Here is a 17,813-nt window from a genome sequence, read left to right as displayed (position 1 = left end):
CGCAGAGGTTTCTGGACATCCTGATAAGATTGAAGGTTTTGCTTTTCCAAGAGCCTTGTGATCTATTGCCACTTGCCCAGTAGGACCCTATATGTTAATGAGATATCAGCCAGCAGCCTTCTCACAGCCAATCTCCCTGTAACCCGTACCCTATACCTTTTCCTGCCACTACTTAAACCATGTGACCCTTTCCGCTCACTGTGGCATCACTACATGCTAATTAGGCATTAGCAGGATGCCTAATCCTTATGACCCTTATGACCCATACCTCTTCCTGCTCTTCCACAAGTACTTATATACTCATTCCCCTGACAAATAAATGAGCTGTTTTCTGAAGTTATCTCCTGGGTGTTTCAGCCCAAGGGTGATGGAGAAAGGTAATGAGAACACTCAACATCTTCCAAACCAGAGATCCAGACGCTCTTACGAGCCCATCCCTAAAATGACTTAAAATGCTCCCAGCATGGCTCAGGGAATTTTGCAGAAGAGGGAGTGGAAAAATTGCTCCAGCCACAAGTTGGGACATTTTGCATAGAGACATTGCCTCTCCCTGCCCCCAAATGCATGACCCATACTTCCCATGGAGTTGGCCTGCATCACCAACAAGGAAGGCTTCTTCAGAAAGGGAGCAGGGAGGAGAGAAAGGATGGTACCAACATGTGTTGTTTACATATTAGTATACCCCTATGTAATAAAAATGTTGCTTAAATAAAAATTAAAATTAAAAATTAAAAAATCACCACAAATATGACAATTAAAAAACAAAACAAAACAAAAATCCTGTGTAATATGGAAACACACACAAATAGATCAATGGACTAGAATAGAGATATCAGTCCATTCAACTACAGCCACCTTATTTTTTTATAAAGATTCCAAAAATACACACTGGAGAAAAGACATGCAGGAACAGACAGACTCAAGAGCACTTTCTCAAGAAGGAGTGGTTTTGTGACTGCTGCCAGAAGTAATCAATGTATCATTTCAGCATATTCTGGGATTATACATCCTTAACTTTTTCATTCTTCATATTTTTCATTTATTTTGCTATATAATGAGTAATTTCAAATGCTACTTTGGCTCATACCCTATAATATTGAGTGAAGTATTTCAGTTTTGTTCAATTGTTTAAATTCTATCTTTTGTTTGGCTTGGTGATTGTTTTTGACTTAAGTTCACCGTAAATGGCTGATTTTCAATCAGTTTTTAAAGACTTTCAGCCTATTTAAAAAGAGGTGCTATAGGGAATTTTTAATGAGAAGGGGAAGAGAGGGAGGAGGGAGAAAGACAGATGAACAGAGGAGAGTCAGTGAGAGAAGGTAAAGGGGGTCAGAGACAGAAATAGAGACCAGTGTGATCAGAGACAAAGAAAGAAGAATGCCAGTGACCAGTAGGAGCTGGAAGAAGAGACAGGATCCCCTCAGATCTGCGGGAGGGAGGGTTGCCACATCAGAACACTTCGCCTGAAAACACTGACTGGGTTTTGACTGGTGTCACCCACCTGGAAGTTGTGCTGATTTCTGTAGCTGAAACCACCAGTTTTGCTGTAAGTTGTGTTAACAGCAACATGAAAGTGACCCAGGTTATCTTTAGCAGGTGAGGAAGGTGTGCACTTTTGACCATTGTCTTAGAAAAGCTTTCTGGAACACTTGAAATCTCATTGCTAGCTCTCCTTCCCTGCTGCCATATCCAGACTTCCCGTCAAGTTGCCTGCTCAAGTCATCATCTCTACTGAATTCTCTCTCCGCTCCTCTTTCCATTTTTCTTGGTGACCTCATCAGCCATCAAAGCGCCCACATGTCCTGACCTCTCTGAATACCCAGGATCACATTGTTTTGCTCACTCAAGGAATTTTCTTACTATTTCCATCTCCACTGCTCAGTCATCAACTTTTCCTGTATGCACTGTAGGTAAATTCCCTCTCCTCTCATTTAAAAAAAAAAAAAAAAAAGAAAAGAAAAGAAAGAAAGAAAATACTCTGAGCATGTACCTCCCCTTCAGTGCCTACCTTGGTTCAATGATTCCACTGCAGTGAGCATTTGCCAGAATTTGTCTCCACATGGCCCTAATTCCTTATCTATTTATGCATTTATATTCTGTGAAGTAGCTCTTAAAGAAGGCCTAAGAGCCTCTCTCTTGTCAGTTCCAATGGCCAGTATTTACTCCTAGTTTCCACGGACCTCCTAATAACATTTATCATGATGGATTAGTTTCTTGAATTATGTTCTTGCCTTGATCTCATAGACACTATTTTTATGATTTTTTTCCTGACTTCTTGTTCTTTCTTCTTTCTAGTAATTCTTATTTTCCTTAATCTTCCCATAGTTACCTATCCCTTCTCCTTAAATTATTTCATCCAGTACTAGGATGTCACTCTCCATATTAATCACTTTCTCATCTGTTCCTCAATATCTACCTTGAGACCTCAATCATTTTCCCTGAACATACATTGAAAATTTTCATTTCAATTTCTAACTGATATTCCGATTGTGCATTTCAATTTCCTACTAGACATTGTCTCTGTAAATCCCCAACATACCTCAAAAGGGGCCCAACTGAAACTAAGGACAACTGGCGAAATAAGCAAGGGTGATGTTTTCCTGTGAACCGGATACCAGCACAAAGGGGAAGGAGATCAATGCAGAGAAAAATCAACTCCTACCAAATCAGAGAGCCAGAGCCTCAGAGGCCCCCAACACCTCAGCACTGAAGCAGACCAAAAATGAACCCAACATGGCTCAGGGAAATTTTGCGGAAGAGGGGGCAGAAAGAATGTCAGAGTCACATGTTGGGTCATGATTTGCAGAGACATTTATCATACCAATAACTGGGGGCTAACTCCACAATGCACGACCCATTTTCATTAACAAGGAGGGTCTAATGGGAAGGGGTAGATCACAGATGAGCCTAAATAATGGTACCAAACTGCCTGTATTTACTGAAAAGAAAACTAATAAATTAAACTAAAACAAAAAACAAAAAAATATAGTGATGCAGGATTTTAGGGGGTTCTAGGGAGTCTCCCAAATTTATGAACCCCAATGTTAGGTCCTGTCCCATTTTTTATTTATAAGAAAGAATTTACAAAATGAAGATTTATTAAAAAAAAGGACTCAAGAAGGATGCATTATGAATTATTTACTTTATCTAGAGAAAAATCACAAATTGTGCAGTGTAGTTAAGAGAAATTGAAATTTAGAAAAGGAGGTTGGAGCATAATGGTAAGCACACGGAGAGTAGGAAACACGTGCTAATGTGGAAATCAGCAAAGTCCATGAGATTCACTAAAGAGAAATGGCTTCAGTGGACTAATAAATACATGGAAAATAGAACCTAGGTCCTAATGTAGGGAGGCTTAGAAGAGACACATGCAGCATCTACCCTGAGTTTCTAGAAACATGGAGGAAAGTTAGGAAAGCAAATGGTCCCAGCTCAATGAAGATGACCAGGGATCAATATCAAAGCAGAGACCAAGAACTTTAGACGAGAACTGAATAGTAATGACAGTTATACCCGTGGTTACACAGATAGCTGAGCCAGAGTTTAAAGAAAGCACCCACGTATTAGATACACACGGTAAATTCAGAGACTCGAGGAAAATCCTACAAGTAGTTAACGTGAGAAGTTACCATAAGTATAAAGCAGAGGCAAGCAGAAAGACTCAGACCAAAATAACGGTACTCCATTCTACCCAGCGCCCCCCCCCCCCCAGCCTAGTTAGGCCTGGTGGAAGAGGAAAGCCAGACTCCTGGAGCCCAGGAAGCCCAGGGTAGGGTTAGGAGGAATACAGGAAGAGAGGGCCAGAGACAGCGCAGACAAGCCCTTATAATCAATTGAAAATTTATTCTTTTGTCAAATTCAGGTTCGTAAAAGGGAAAAAAAAAACTCGTTTGCTTGTAGATCTGGAGGGGCAGGTTTCAGGGCCAACTCACCTGGGTAGTGAAGGCTGCCTACCTAGGTAGCGTGCTAGACTGTGGGCAGCATGGGCCACTGTAGCTGTTGTAGATCAATCTCAACCAGACACAAGTTCGATTCCTGCCAAGAGTTCCATTCATGCTGGTGCAAGGGGGCATTGGTTTGCTCGGGACGTCAGTTCCTAACTGAAACAGCCTAAAAGAAGCTAGTTCCTTCTATTTCTGTATTAGTAGGACTCCTGAGTTTCAGCTGGTGAGGTCCAGGTTCCAGGTTTATGTTTCCATCCCCTCACCCCATACACACTCCAAACAACAGAAAATCCTGGGGTTTCATTGTGTCTGGCCAAGGTGAATGCTCTAAATATGAATAGAGATATCAGGGAACATAATTTGATTGCCTTTCAAAGAATTGATTAACGATCAATTGACCTAGAGCTGTGTACAACAGAGCCCATCATGCACCATTGTTTTGTTCTATCTATAATACGTAACAATCAGTATTACCTGTTTCCTTTAAATTTTCCTACTATATTAATTCTGAACTTTATAAGAGAGGGCAGAAACTTGTACTTCTTTGCTTAGCTTAAGCTTCAACGTATGCAATTAAGGCTAAAAATTCTGGTTTAATTGGTGAATGAAGGCATGAGAACCAAAGGAAATTAGGTGTGACTGTGTTAAAGATAGAATGAGCATTGTGTCAGTGGAAGCAAGATATTTTATATATATATATGAAATGTTATTTCCTTGAGATGTCAAAAAATGGAAAATGGGGCAGGAATTATGGTGGTATAGTGATTGTGATTTTTTTTAATTTAATTAGGGAATAGAAATCCTTGTATTAGGTTATGAAATTACCCCTAAGTACACAAGCAAGGGAGGAGTGAAATCAACATATAAACCATCTAAGTTTATTTGTGCTTTTTAAATAATACAAGATTTTATAAATTAATAAGAAACAGTTTTAGGACAACCCCTTTCTGGTAGCTAGGTTCTCATTGCTGAGACAAACCACCTGACCAGAAGCAGCCAATGGGAAGAAAGGTTTTTAGTTCAGGTTCATTTTAAGTTTGAAGGGATATTCATCAGGGTGGAGATAAGGCGGCTGACATCATCATACATCTTTACCATAGAGAAAGAGCAACACACATGAGCTTTCTCTGAACAATCAACCCCAAGGTGCACACCAAACAACACACCTCCCCCAGCAAGGCTACGCCTCTCATAGCTCCACCAGCTGGGGTCTAAGCAGGAAGCTTAATCACAGCCTTTGAAGCCATGGGGACTTTCACATTCAAACCACCAGTTTGTAGTAGTTATTTCCACTGGGACAAAGCATCTAATCAAAAGCAGATTGTGGGATGAAAGAGTTTATTTCAGCTTACAGTGCTGAGGGCAAGTTTCATGATAGCAGGGAAGGCATGACATGATCAAGATATCAGTGTGGCACATCTTGTCACATAAATTGGGAGGAAGTAGTCTTTCAACTAGGCTTGAAGCTGGGCTGTATTACCCCCCAACTTAAGTCAAGGCTTCACCTCCCAAAGAACCAACAGCTTCCCCAAATTGCCACAAGTATTCAAAATACCTGAGCCTATGGGAGATACTTCACTCAAACCACTACATTTCTTGTGGTCCCCTCACATGCCTGGGAAATGCTAATCTTTTCTATCATTCTTCTCCTTAATAAATTTTCTACTGCTCTGCAAATATAAACTTTTGTCTTCTAAAACCTCCACAGAAGACCTAGTTTTGTGAAGGTACTTCATATTTCTTAGTTGTGTCTCTGAATTCCTTTTAATGACTATTAGAAATTTTGATTTAAAATCTCTACCCTTCAGAATATATGAAAGAATCTATACTTTTGTTGTCTGGCATTGACTTTTTATCTCTTATGTAAATGCTCAATTGACTTTAAATGTCTTACTAAAATCTATATTGACTTTCTGAACATAGATGAATATAAAGTTATATTGGAAGTAGATGTAACGCACTATGTCGGCCAAATTAATGAGGAGGGAAATAAAGTTTAAAAAAAAAGTTGAGAAAGCATTTTTCCATGCACTGCTTTTCTTAGGAGACTAGATTAATTACAAATATGCTAATTTTTTGTGATACAGATTAATATCCCACTCACTGTTTATTTGTATAGTTGACTAATTTCTGAAGAATTATATTATAAATCATACTGCATAACATTTAAAATATGTCATTAAGTTAATATCCCAGAAAAAAACATTACACATTTAACTTGCTCAAAAACATGGAGGAAATATGCGAACATAAGAATGAATTGTCATAAATACTTCCAGGCTGGAAAAATATGTAGTTGCTATTTCTTTTATGTAAGTATGCATAATTTCTGAGTATCTGTGATGGTCTTCAGATTACTAAAGGAATTATTAAATGTGAAGCTGTTGATGTCATTGGACAGTGTATTCTATCTTTTAAAGGCTTAGAATTTGTTTTAGTATATGAGTGATAAAAATTTTGAAGTTATTCTTAAAGTATTCTATCTAATTGTTCATCTACCTAAATTGTAATGAACAGGGATGCAAAATATCAGGAACAAAGTCACATTGAAGTGACTGAGTGGCAATGAAATGTTTGTTGCAGTAATGTAACCTGTGACTTGAGAATTGTCATGCAAGAGAATGTAAAATCACCCTGAAAATATCTCTTCAACCTGGATATATAGATGGAAAATATCTTTTTATTATCTATGGCTGAGAGGATTTAATTTTTTTTTCATCTATTTCATTGCTACAGTTGAGAATGTCTGTGGCTTAATTTGTAATTGACACTTCATGTTTTGTATTTTAGCATGTTCATTAATCAAAAATAGTAAAAGGTATGAAAAGATCCATAAAATGTCTGTTCTTGCAATGCTGGAGAGGTTATTATAACAATTGTTTCATGATCATTACCTATAGAGTCACTTTTATACTTAAAATAATAAAAATCCTGTAAAATTTCTTCTGCTGCAAAAACCACTTGCATATGACTCTCATTGTCTTTCAAATTTGTCAAATTTAATTTTATAGAAATAGCACCTGATTATATCTACAGTATTGCATTTAAGTTTATTTTCTTGATTTAATAGTCAGTCATCATTTCCATATATGATAAGATGTCTTTGAAGCCAATGGGGGCTGGAAAAAATTTGAAACAAAAATTTTAGGTTTGTGTTTTACCATGACTATCAAAGAATGTCAATGGGATAAATGAATGTGTGGAAACTTTATGCATTCAAACACACCTTTAGTGAGAATTTACAAGCCTGATTTTAATGTATAGATAAATTTATTTTTCCATAAAGTGGGGAGAAATGCTTTTTATTCAAATTCTAATCAAATTCTAGCCTTTTATTCTTTATATCACTCAGGTATTAAAAACACACTAAAAGGAAAGCTGGAAGTTACTCTGTTTGATAGATTTCATCTGACATCACTTGAAGAGCTATTGAAATTCTTAAAGACAAAATCAAAAGCAAAAGAGAAAGTAGCTTCTGTTTGCTTGTTATGTAGTCTGGTTCCTATGTTCTTTCTGGAAGCAAACATAGGCAAATGTTTATTTTTACAGTATGCTGATATAATTTTTAGCACTTGCTTGAAAGATGTTCGTATAACATAAATGAAGGTTTTGCATTTGTGTTAAAACTTTGTAATGAAGGAGTATGGTGATGCTGAGGTAGAAGGATCATCTTGAGTTCAAGGCCAGCCTAGGCTACAGAGTGGGTTCCAGGTCAGCCTGGACTAGAGTGAGACTGTGCTTCAACCCCCATTCCCACAAAAATAATAATAACAACAGCAACAACAATAACAAAAACCTTTGTAATTAAAGGCATAATTTCTCGTTAACAACAAAATAGCTTCATAAATGATTTAGCCCTTAACCTTCTTTGTATTTCTACACACTACTGTTTTGTGTGGCTTATTCTTTCCAAAGCAGAAAATATTTGGAAAAAGAAAATAATTTTTAAAGTTATAATTCTTGCTAATATCAGTTTTTTAATATTTTATTTTTATGTATTTGAGAGAGGAAAAGAGGCAGAACATGTATTTGTGAGAGAGAGAGAGAGGGAGAGAGAGAGAGAGAGAGAGAGAGAGAGAGAGAGAGAGAGAGAAAGAGAGAGAGAATGGGTATGACAAGGATTCCAGCCACTGTAAACGAACTCCAGATGCATGCACCACCCTCTACATCTGGCTTACGTGAGTACCAGGGAATTGAACCTAGGTCCTTTGGCTTTGCAGGCAAGTGCCTTAACCGCTAAGCCATCTCTCTAGCCTAATAACAATTTTAATTGTACAAAGAGAAACACTTTGGCACATATTTATGAAATTTATATGCTAGTGTTATAAGTTCAAAGTTAATACAAGTACTTTTTGTAAATTTAACTGACTTTACCAGTTTTTCACAAAAAAAAAAAAATTAACAAAATCATCAAATGAGTTGGCATCTACCCGTCTATCTTTCTTTCTTGAGGTAGAGTGTTTCTGTGTCTCTCAGCTTCGCCTGGTACATGGTGTATAGAAGGCCCAGCCTTGAACTCACGATCCTTCTATCAAGTCCCACCCTCCCAGTGTAGGGAATACACATGTGTACTACCGTGCCCAGCTAAGATTTTTCAATTTTGATATATTTCTCTATGTCAAAACTTTTTAAAGACTAGGATGAAAACAATCACAAAGTCATGCACATCCCTAAGCATTAAAACTGCTTTAAATATCAGGTTTAAAGCAGATTGAAAACAAAAGTAAATCTTTATGCTGTGATGAGTTGATAGTCCAGTAAAAATCTAACATAGTAAGTTAATTTCAAAGATCCATTTTTTGTTTGCACAGTCAGCAAATATTCAGAAAATTGATATTTGAGAGGATAAAATTGCTCCCTCAAAGGTAGTAAGATCAATACACAGTTATGAGCACTAAAATATCTATTTTTAATGAAAAATTCAAACAGTAACAAAAACTAAATAAATTTAGTGAGAGAAGGATGATATTTGGAACTGTTATGCTCACTTTACCATGCCTATCACTTTAATATTATTTTTTAAATTTTTTTGTTTATTTTTATTTATTTATTTGAGAGAGAGAGAGAGAGAGAGGGAGAGAGGGAGGGAGGGAGGGAGGGAGGGAGGGAGGGAGAGAAAGAGGCAGAGAGACAGAGAGAAAAAATAGAATGGGTGCATCAGGGCCTCCAGCTACTGCAAATGAACTCAAGTTGCATGTGCCACCTTGTGCATCTGGCTTACGTGTGTCCTAGGGAATCAAGCCTTGAACCTGGGTCCTTAGGTTTCACAGGCAAGCACTTAAACACTAAGCCATCTCTCCAGCCCTAATTTTAATATTCTTAATATTACATGTATTCTCTACAGTGTTGCTGTCATGAAGTATACTGATCTATAAAATATATATTTATGACTACACACTGGCAAACTTTATATTTTCCTATGTCATTATGTTATAAATTGATGATGGTTGAATTTACAAATAAATATTCTCTTTTTTGCTTTTAAAACTTCATGTGTGATGACAGAAATCAGCTGGAACGTTTGTGTTTCTGGGGCCAGCAGCATTCAAACTTTTTGTCACTGAGCATAGTACAGGGCATGTCAGTCACGTAGAGCACGCCTACAAAATTCTGCATAGAAAGTGCATAAGAAAATATGTGCACCAGGTCGTATTCAATCTATCCTTACTTAATGGATTCATTCGCAAACATTGCTATAACTGTCAATGTTAAATGAAGTCGCTATTGACCTATCTCCCAGTGATTCACCACAGATGAGCAACTGAGAAAAGGGAGCTCGTGTTATGGAGAATAATCTGAGCTTGATTTTAGTTCAGGGTACAATTTGGTTTTCATAGTTTTCACTCTGTGGAACTGTGAGGGCAGAATGTCATGGCTCAGATGTACTGTGAGTCTATCATGCTAGGACACTGGCTGAGTAAGTTGGCGTGTTTGAGATTGAAATTTCCAACATGGGCCATGCTGAGAGAAACATCTGGGCTGCGTCTTACATACAGATACATTAACTAAAACAGAACTACTGAGTTAATTCCCAGCATGGAGATCAGGCAATCTGCATTTGCTGTCCTACATCCCAAGGATCAGCCTAGTTAAGAAATGCTGGTATTAAAACTGGTTTACTTGGCACAATGGCTAGTCTGGTTCTCCACCAAGTGTTTTGAGTTGCTAGGAAGCACTTGATGCAAGGGAACTAGAACCAAAGAGGTAACCCACTGGCCCTATGTCATTAACAATCTAGGCATGGTAGCACTTCTCCTGCAGCCCTGAGATGAAGTTGCCTTTAGTGGAAGGGTAGGTGCAACTTGACGTGTCACACTGATGCCTGGAACCCAATAGGAACCATTCTCAGAGTAAATCAGGATGGACACATGGGTGTGTGTAGCTACTCTTGGTACAGTTGTCTTTGGAGTTTTTCATGCACCCCTACTTTCTATTCTTCATTTTAACTTTTTCTATGTCTTATAAGGTACTCAAACAATAGGTCGATTACTGAATTATGGATGTGGTCTTTCATAGCCTCATTAAAGTTAGGTTGATGCTATGAGAAATAATTTTATTGGATATATTTTATAATTATATATTGATATAGTCAAGTGTCATTATTTAGGTTAATTATAAGATATAATTATAGTACACCATGGCAGTTTACTGCTCTTTAATGCCACAATTCTGAAGTGCCTTCCTAACTCTGTGATTAGTGGCATGTTTTTGGATTGTTTTCCCTCCTTTGTTTGTGGATGAATTATATTTGGTTAGCTAATTTTGGAGCATCAGTTACATAAGTTGGAAATGAAATATCCCTGGTAAATTCTTTAAATAAAAGACAAGATAGGGCTCAGTTAGTATGAATGCATGCTGGGTAAGCATGAGTGCCTGAGAAGGGCCTGAGTTCAATCTCCAGCACTCACATTATAAAAATAAAATCATAGAGAATAAAATCCAGGATGGCCACACATGACTGGGACTTTGCTCCTCAGGCCTGGGGACAGAGACAGGAGTATCACTAGGCAGGGCGCACTGATCAGCCAGTCTGACCAAAAGTGGCAGCTTCAGTTTCAGAGAGAAACCCCTTCTAAAGGAAGCAACATGGAAAATCCATAGAAGATGCCTGAACATACATGTATGTGCATGTACAGTATAGACACAGAACCCATACACTCACATACATGTATGTCCACGCACTGTATAGACACAGAACCCATACACTCATATACGTGTACATCCATGCACTGTATAGACACAGATCCCTCACCTGCACGTGTGCGTATGTCCACACACTGTGTATACACAGATCCCACACCTGCACATGTGCATATGTCCATGCACTGTATGGACACAGATCCCGCACCTGCACATGTGTGTAAGTCCACGCACTGTAGAGACACAGATCCCACACCTGCACATGTGTGTATGTCCACGCACTGTATAGACACAGATCCCACACCTGCACATGTGTGTATGTCCACGCACTGTATAGACACAGATCCCACACCTGCACATGTGTGTAAGTCCACGCACTGTATATAAACAGATCCCACATCTGCACATGTGCATAAGTCCACACACTGTAGAGACACAGATCCCTCACCTGCACATAAGCGTATGTCCACACACTGTATAGACACAGATCCCACACTTGCACATGTGCGTATGTCCATGCACTGTATAGACACAGATCCCACACCTGCACATGTGTGTATGTCCACGCACTGTAGACACAGATCCCTCACCTGCACATGTGTGTATGTCCACACACTGTAGAGACACAGATCCCTCACCTGCACATAAGCGTATGTCCACGCACTGTGTATACACAGATCCCACACCTGCACATGTGCATGTCCATGCACTGTATAGACACAGATCCCACACCTGCGCATGTGTGTATGTCCACACACTGTGTATACACAGATCCCACACCTGCACATGTGTGTATGTCCACACACTGTATAGACACAGATCCCACACACCTGTGCATGTGTGTATGTCCACACACTGTATAGACACAGATCCCACACCTGCACATGTGTGTATGTATGTCCACACACTGTATAGACACAGATCCCACACATGCGCATGTGTGTATGTCCACACACTGTGTATACACAGATCCCACACCTGCACATGTGTGTATGTCCACACACTGTGTATACACAGATCCCACACCTGCACATGTGTGTATGTCCATGCACTGTATTGACACAGATCCCACAATGCACATGTGCATATGTCCATGCATTGTATAAACACAGATCCCACATCTGCACATATGTGCATGACCACAGCGTGTATAAACACAAATCCCATAATCTGCATGCTTGTTATACACACTACACATACAGGACCAAAAGATGATATAAAAGCAACAGGATATTAATTGAGGGCGTCCAAATGATTCTTGTATCATTAAATAGTACTACAAAATGTTTTCCCATGGCTTACAAGGTCTGGTAATTGATAGGTAGCATACGAGTGAAATATTTTAGTTATATAAAGTTTTCATATATTACAAGAGATGAAGATTATTAGGTTTAATGTTTGGCACTTGGTTTCCCTTTGCAGTGATTAGCATATAATCTGTTAGCTTTCATTCTGGAAAATGGAAAAGCACAGTAAGCAGGAAATTAAGTGTTCAATGCTGTCATCTTTCATAAATAATGAACCTAGGTTATGAACAGACTTATCATTAATGGATAATGAATGGCTATAGGAAAATATTAGTCAGAAACCAACAGTGTACGTAAGAAATATTTGATTTCTACACTTAATTAGTAGGCTTAGATTCTAAAGAATAGGATTGTATAAAACATCTGTGTTGCACAGCCACCCGTTAACGTCCAGGTTTATTCTTGGAAACTCTTTAGTTTAGCAGCATGAGTATCACAAGTTGATCTTGATGTTACTTATGATGTATTACATTCATTTCCTGTCTGTGGCAGATGGACTTGTGGTTCAAACATGAATGCTAAGGCTTCTTTCTCCTCTCTTGCTTTTGCTGTGTTACAGAAACCTTGGAAACTCTCATCAGACAAGCAGAAAATTACACCAGTATACTTTTTTGCAACACCTACAGAAACATGGCCTTGGAGGCAGTGGCTTCCATTCAGGAATTCTTCACTGATGTCGGGCTCTATTTATTTGGTGCAGACGTTAATCCTGAAGAATTTGTAAACCGCTTTTTCGACAGTCTTTTTCCTTTGGTCTACAACCATCTCATTAACCCTGGTGTGACTGACAGTTCCCTGCAATACTCTGAATGCATCCGGATGGCCCGCAGGGATGTGAGTCCCTTTGGCAATATTCCCAAAAGAGTCATGGGGCAGATGGGGAGGTCTCTGCTGCCCAGCCGCACATTTCTGCAGTCACTCAACCTGGGCATCGAAGTCATCAACACCACCGACCATCTACAGTTCTCCAAAGAGTGCGGCAGAGGCTTACTGAAGATGCAGTACTGCTCTCATTGCCAGGGCCTGACACTCAGTAAGCCCTGCAAGGGCTACTGCCTCAATATTGCCAGGGCCTGCCTGGCACACGTGGCAGAGCTCAATTCACATTGGCACGCCTATATCCGGTCCCTGGAAGAGCTGTCAGATGCGATGCATGGAACCTACGACATTGAGCATGTGCTCCTCAATTTTCACTTGCATGTTAATGATGCTGTGCTGCAGGCGCACCTCAATGGGCCGAAGTTAGCAGAGCAGGTGAGCAGCCCACCCTGTCTTCCTGTCTGGGTTCCTAGAATGTGAAAGGTGGTCATGACAGACGCAAGCCTACCTGATGATCACTTAGCACTATGCACTTTAATTCTTTCTCACCTTAATGACGAAGTGGAGCAAGATGTGTGAGTTTGATGAATTTCATTCAAAGTGTTACATTGTATCTATATTTGTGGAAGCTTCTCAAACAGTTAGTTAGACATTTCCTCAGTGGTAAATTGCATGTGCTCTGATAAAAATCCCTTCTCCCATGCTCATGTAAACAATCCTAATAAAACGTAGGGAATCTCTCTCTCTCTCTCTTTCTCTCTCTCTCTTTTGATAACAGGTAAAAAGGGATTCAGTAGGAAGGGGAGGGGGAAAAGAGAAGGCAGTGGAAAGGGAGGATAATTGAAAAGTGATTACAGCACTTGCTTGTGAAGCCTAAAGACCTGGGTTTGTTTCCCCAGTACCCATGTAAAGTCAGATGCACAAGGTGGCACGTTTGTCTGGAGGTTGTTTGTAGTTGCTGAAGGCCTGGCATGCCCATTCTCTGTCTCTCTCTCTCTCATAAATATGACTATTTTCCTCTGTCTGTCTCTACAATAAATAATTTTTTTAAAAAAAATTATCCACATGTCAAATAAAATGATAAAAGCGTTATTCAATGAGGTGGGAAGAACGCAGGTTTAAAATCAAGACCAACATAGATTTGAATCTGAAGCAGCGTTGACCAGCACCATGAACAAGATGGGTCTCTCAGGGTCATTGAGCCTCAATAGCCTCATTGGTGTGGAAAAAATAATGCTACAATTTGTCTTCATCGGTATTGTTGGGAAGGTGTTATCCCAACTGTGTCGTAAGTGCTTGTACTGAAAAGCTGGGCTGTTGTTCCTGTTAGAATTTCAAAGCCTGTTACTTTCCCATAGAAAGTGCTAGCTGTGTGTTTTTGACGTGAAGATGTGATACCTGGCTGATCAAAAGCCTTTCTTCAGAGAGTCCAGAATCTGCCAAATTGGTTGTGTGATGATTTTTCATATGTGACACCCTCATGCTGTTTTATTTCCACCAGACTAAGAAACTTTTGAAACAAAATCATCAAACCAATGAGCGTGAGACTTGTTTTCCTTCCTCCCACTTTATGCAGAGCCATTTAAAAACCTCCTTCTGTTCCCTCAGTAACGCGTCCTGTCTCATGCAGTGAAGCTACTGGTATAGTTCATCTAAATTTTTTCCTCTGAAATAAAATGAATCGTCCCCAGGACCAAGAAAATATATCTTTCTCTACTGGCACTGATTTACTGAGTTAATAAATATTCTCATCATGCGCTCTCTCTGTGAACTCTTTTCATTTCTGATAGAAATTGGAACTGAAAACCTTTCTGTTATAACCTCCTTCTCTGGGTCTTATGTGAGCTTAGTTGGTGCATTTAGGAAAGCTGGAAATGGCGCCCCCTGGTGGATGCAGCACCAAGATGTGGTGAGCTGCCTTCCGACTCAGGATGCTTTAAGCTGAATGCCCCTATACAACCAACAAGGGTCCGTCTTCTTCCATTTTAATATTGTTAGCTAGCATGCAGAATACTGGGTTTCATTGTGAAATATATATATCAATCACCGCATGATATACGTTTGTCTTCATTTGCCTACCCTATATTTTCCCCACTTGGTGGTCCTTAACATGGTGCAAGAGGCCTGGTCTTTTGGATGTCCCATCCCATTGTGAACATAAGTTGTGACCCAAAACTTTCAGAGGGACATGAGAAACCAACAACTGTTCTGTCATTAGGAGGAATAGCAGTTTATATTTATGAAACAAAATATCCATATTATGATGTCAAGTGTTTCCCCCCCACCAAAAAAAAGTAAAGTGCCAGAGTTCAGAAGCAAAAATTAGAATTAATTATTAACTTGGGGCATCCAAGTTAAAATCTTGGGACAGAGCTTTCTGAAAATATAAGTGACTTTATACTTAAAATCCTTTTGGAGACCTGGGGGGTATTTTTGTATTGTTAAATATCTATTAGATAGAAAGTTATCCATGTTTTTCTAGTTCAATGACTAAAATACATGGTGCTGTAGTAGACATGCATGTTTTTAAAATCTGAGTTTTTATTTTTTATTTTTTGAGGTAGGTCTCACTGTTCCCCGTGCTGACCTGGAAGTCACTATGTAGACTCAGGGCAGCCTTGAACTCATGGCAATCCTCCTACCTCTGCCCCTTGAATGCAGTGATTAAAGGTGTGTGCCACCATGCCTGGCAGCTTGAGTTTTGTTTTGTTTGTTTTTTAACTTGTTGGTGGCCTGAGCAAGCTACAAACAGCACTGGAGCCTATTTTTGCCTGTGTGAAGAAGAAGGTAGGTAGTGATGGGTCAAGTGTGGTAACATGTATCAATCGTCAGTGTTAATTAGCACCCACTGGATACCTGACTGTCCTGATCTTTTCTTTCTTTACTTTAAGGCTAGGCTTGCACAGATATGAGAGGAGAATGTTATTTTCTAGTATCTCAAAGTACAGTAATCAGGATTTTTTTTTAATCATTTTACACAATACTTTTAAAATATGAAACTGCTTGGTGTATGTCCTCTCTTCTTTTTTTTCTGGCAATAGTCTGATTTCATATAATAACTGGTCTTATAATTGTATTGAGGGATATCAACTATTACTATCAAATTGCGGTTGTATTCTTAAATAAACAACTTAGATACTCATTTTTAATTATAGGGAAAAAGACAAAGAAACTGACTTTAAATTCCTTATAAATTGACTCAGTTATTTCTGCCAACTTAAAAGTGATCTATAAACTTTATCAAGCTTTGATAATCACTTCACACATCAATGAATTCAACAATTCAAAATTAATTGCCACAAACCTGGCAAACAATGGCTCATGTGCATTCCCGGGGCAATCTGGGAGCTCTGGTACTTCCCAGGGTTGTCTTTGATAAATACGTATTTCCAGTTACAAGAAATCCATTGTTGTACCAGATGTATTACACTTCTGTCAGGAGAACTTCACCTGGAAACTTAAAAAATCTTAGGTATCTTTTGTATGTTGAAGGCATGTAAAGAAACAAAAGCATGTTTTCAATGACTAATTTTTAATTCTACAGTTATTCTGTGGATTAAATCAAAACTCACCACATCAGAAACAGAAAGATTAGGACTAACCACTGAGGCTAGTACTGTGGAAGTGGTTCAGTGCTTTGTACTGAGGCATGAGGACATTAATTTGCATCTCCAACACCCACTGAACATGTCTGGCCTGGTGGTATGTGCCTGAATTCTCAGTCCTAGAGAGGCAGAGACAGGAGAATCATTAAGGCTTGCTAGCAAATCAAACCACCTGGATGAGCTGCAGTTTCAGTGAGAGATGTTGTCTCAAAGATTAATCTGGAGAGTGTTAGAGGATGACACACAATGTTGACTCTGCATGCACACACCCCTGGATACACACGTGTGTGTTCGCATGAATATAAATACACGTACACGTGAATATTACAGACTCAAGCCAGGCTTAGTTGCACATTCATCTGTACTGCTTACTACCAATGAGTTAGGACACTCAATTGTTTAATCTCTTTGCTTCAGTTTCCTCTTTGGTTAAATATGGCAAAATGAATGCCTGCATCTTAGAGTTTTAGTGAGGAAAAAAAAGAGTTTTAATTTTCTGTGTCTCATACAAAGTAAGTCCTATGAATTTTTATCACAGTATTTGTAAATAACGTCTAAAATTCTTTGAGGCTTTTCAATTCTTTAAAAATAAGCTTCTCCTTCTGCATACTGTAGAACTTAATGGAGGATTCTTGGTATAGAACTGAAAAACTATTTTCAGTTACTCTCCTTTTTTTTTTTTAATTTAATTTATTAGTTTTCTTTTCAGTAAATATAGGCAGTTTGGTACCATTATTTAGGCTCATCTGTGATCTACCCCCTCCCATTAGACCCTCCTTGTTATTGAAAATGGGTCGTGCATTGTGGAGTTAGCCCCCAGTTATTAGTATGATAAATGTCTCTGAAAATCATGACCCAACATGTAACTCTGACATTCTTTCCGCCCCCTCTTCCGCAAGATTTCCCTGAGCCATGTTGGATTCATTTTTGGTCTGCTTCAGTGCTGAGGTGTTGGGGGCCTCTGAGGCTCTGGCTCTCTGATTTGGTAGGAGTTGATT

At 38.9% G+C, this 17,813-nt stretch overlaps 1 protein-coding gene across 2 annotated transcripts in view; it reads left to right on the top strand.

The window, feature by feature from the left end:
- The window catches only part of Gpc5 (glypican 5), a 1,425,487-nt gene that overhangs the window by 299,215 nt on the left and 1,108,459 nt on the right, over window positions 1–17,813 (top strand). For both annotated transcript variants that reach the window (XM_045146480.1, XM_045146481.1), the window contains exon 3: window positions 12,951–13,645. In XM_045146480.1, coding sequence (XP_045002415.1) covers window positions 12,951–13,645 — 695 coding nt within the window. The remainder of the gene's footprint in view (window positions 1–12,950; window positions 13,646–17,813) is intronic.

This window comes from Jaculus jaculus, chromosome 3 (genome assembly GCF_020740685.1).
Source record: "Jaculus jaculus isolate mJacJac1 chromosome 3, mJacJac1.mat.Y.cur, whole genome shotgun sequence".
NCBI classification, from domain to species: Eukaryota; Metazoa; Chordata; class Mammalia; order Rodentia; family Dipodidae; genus Jaculus; species Jaculus jaculus.
The sequence above is the reverse complement of the archived record's forward strand: the minus strand, read 5'-3'. Positions and strand labels throughout refer to the sequence as shown.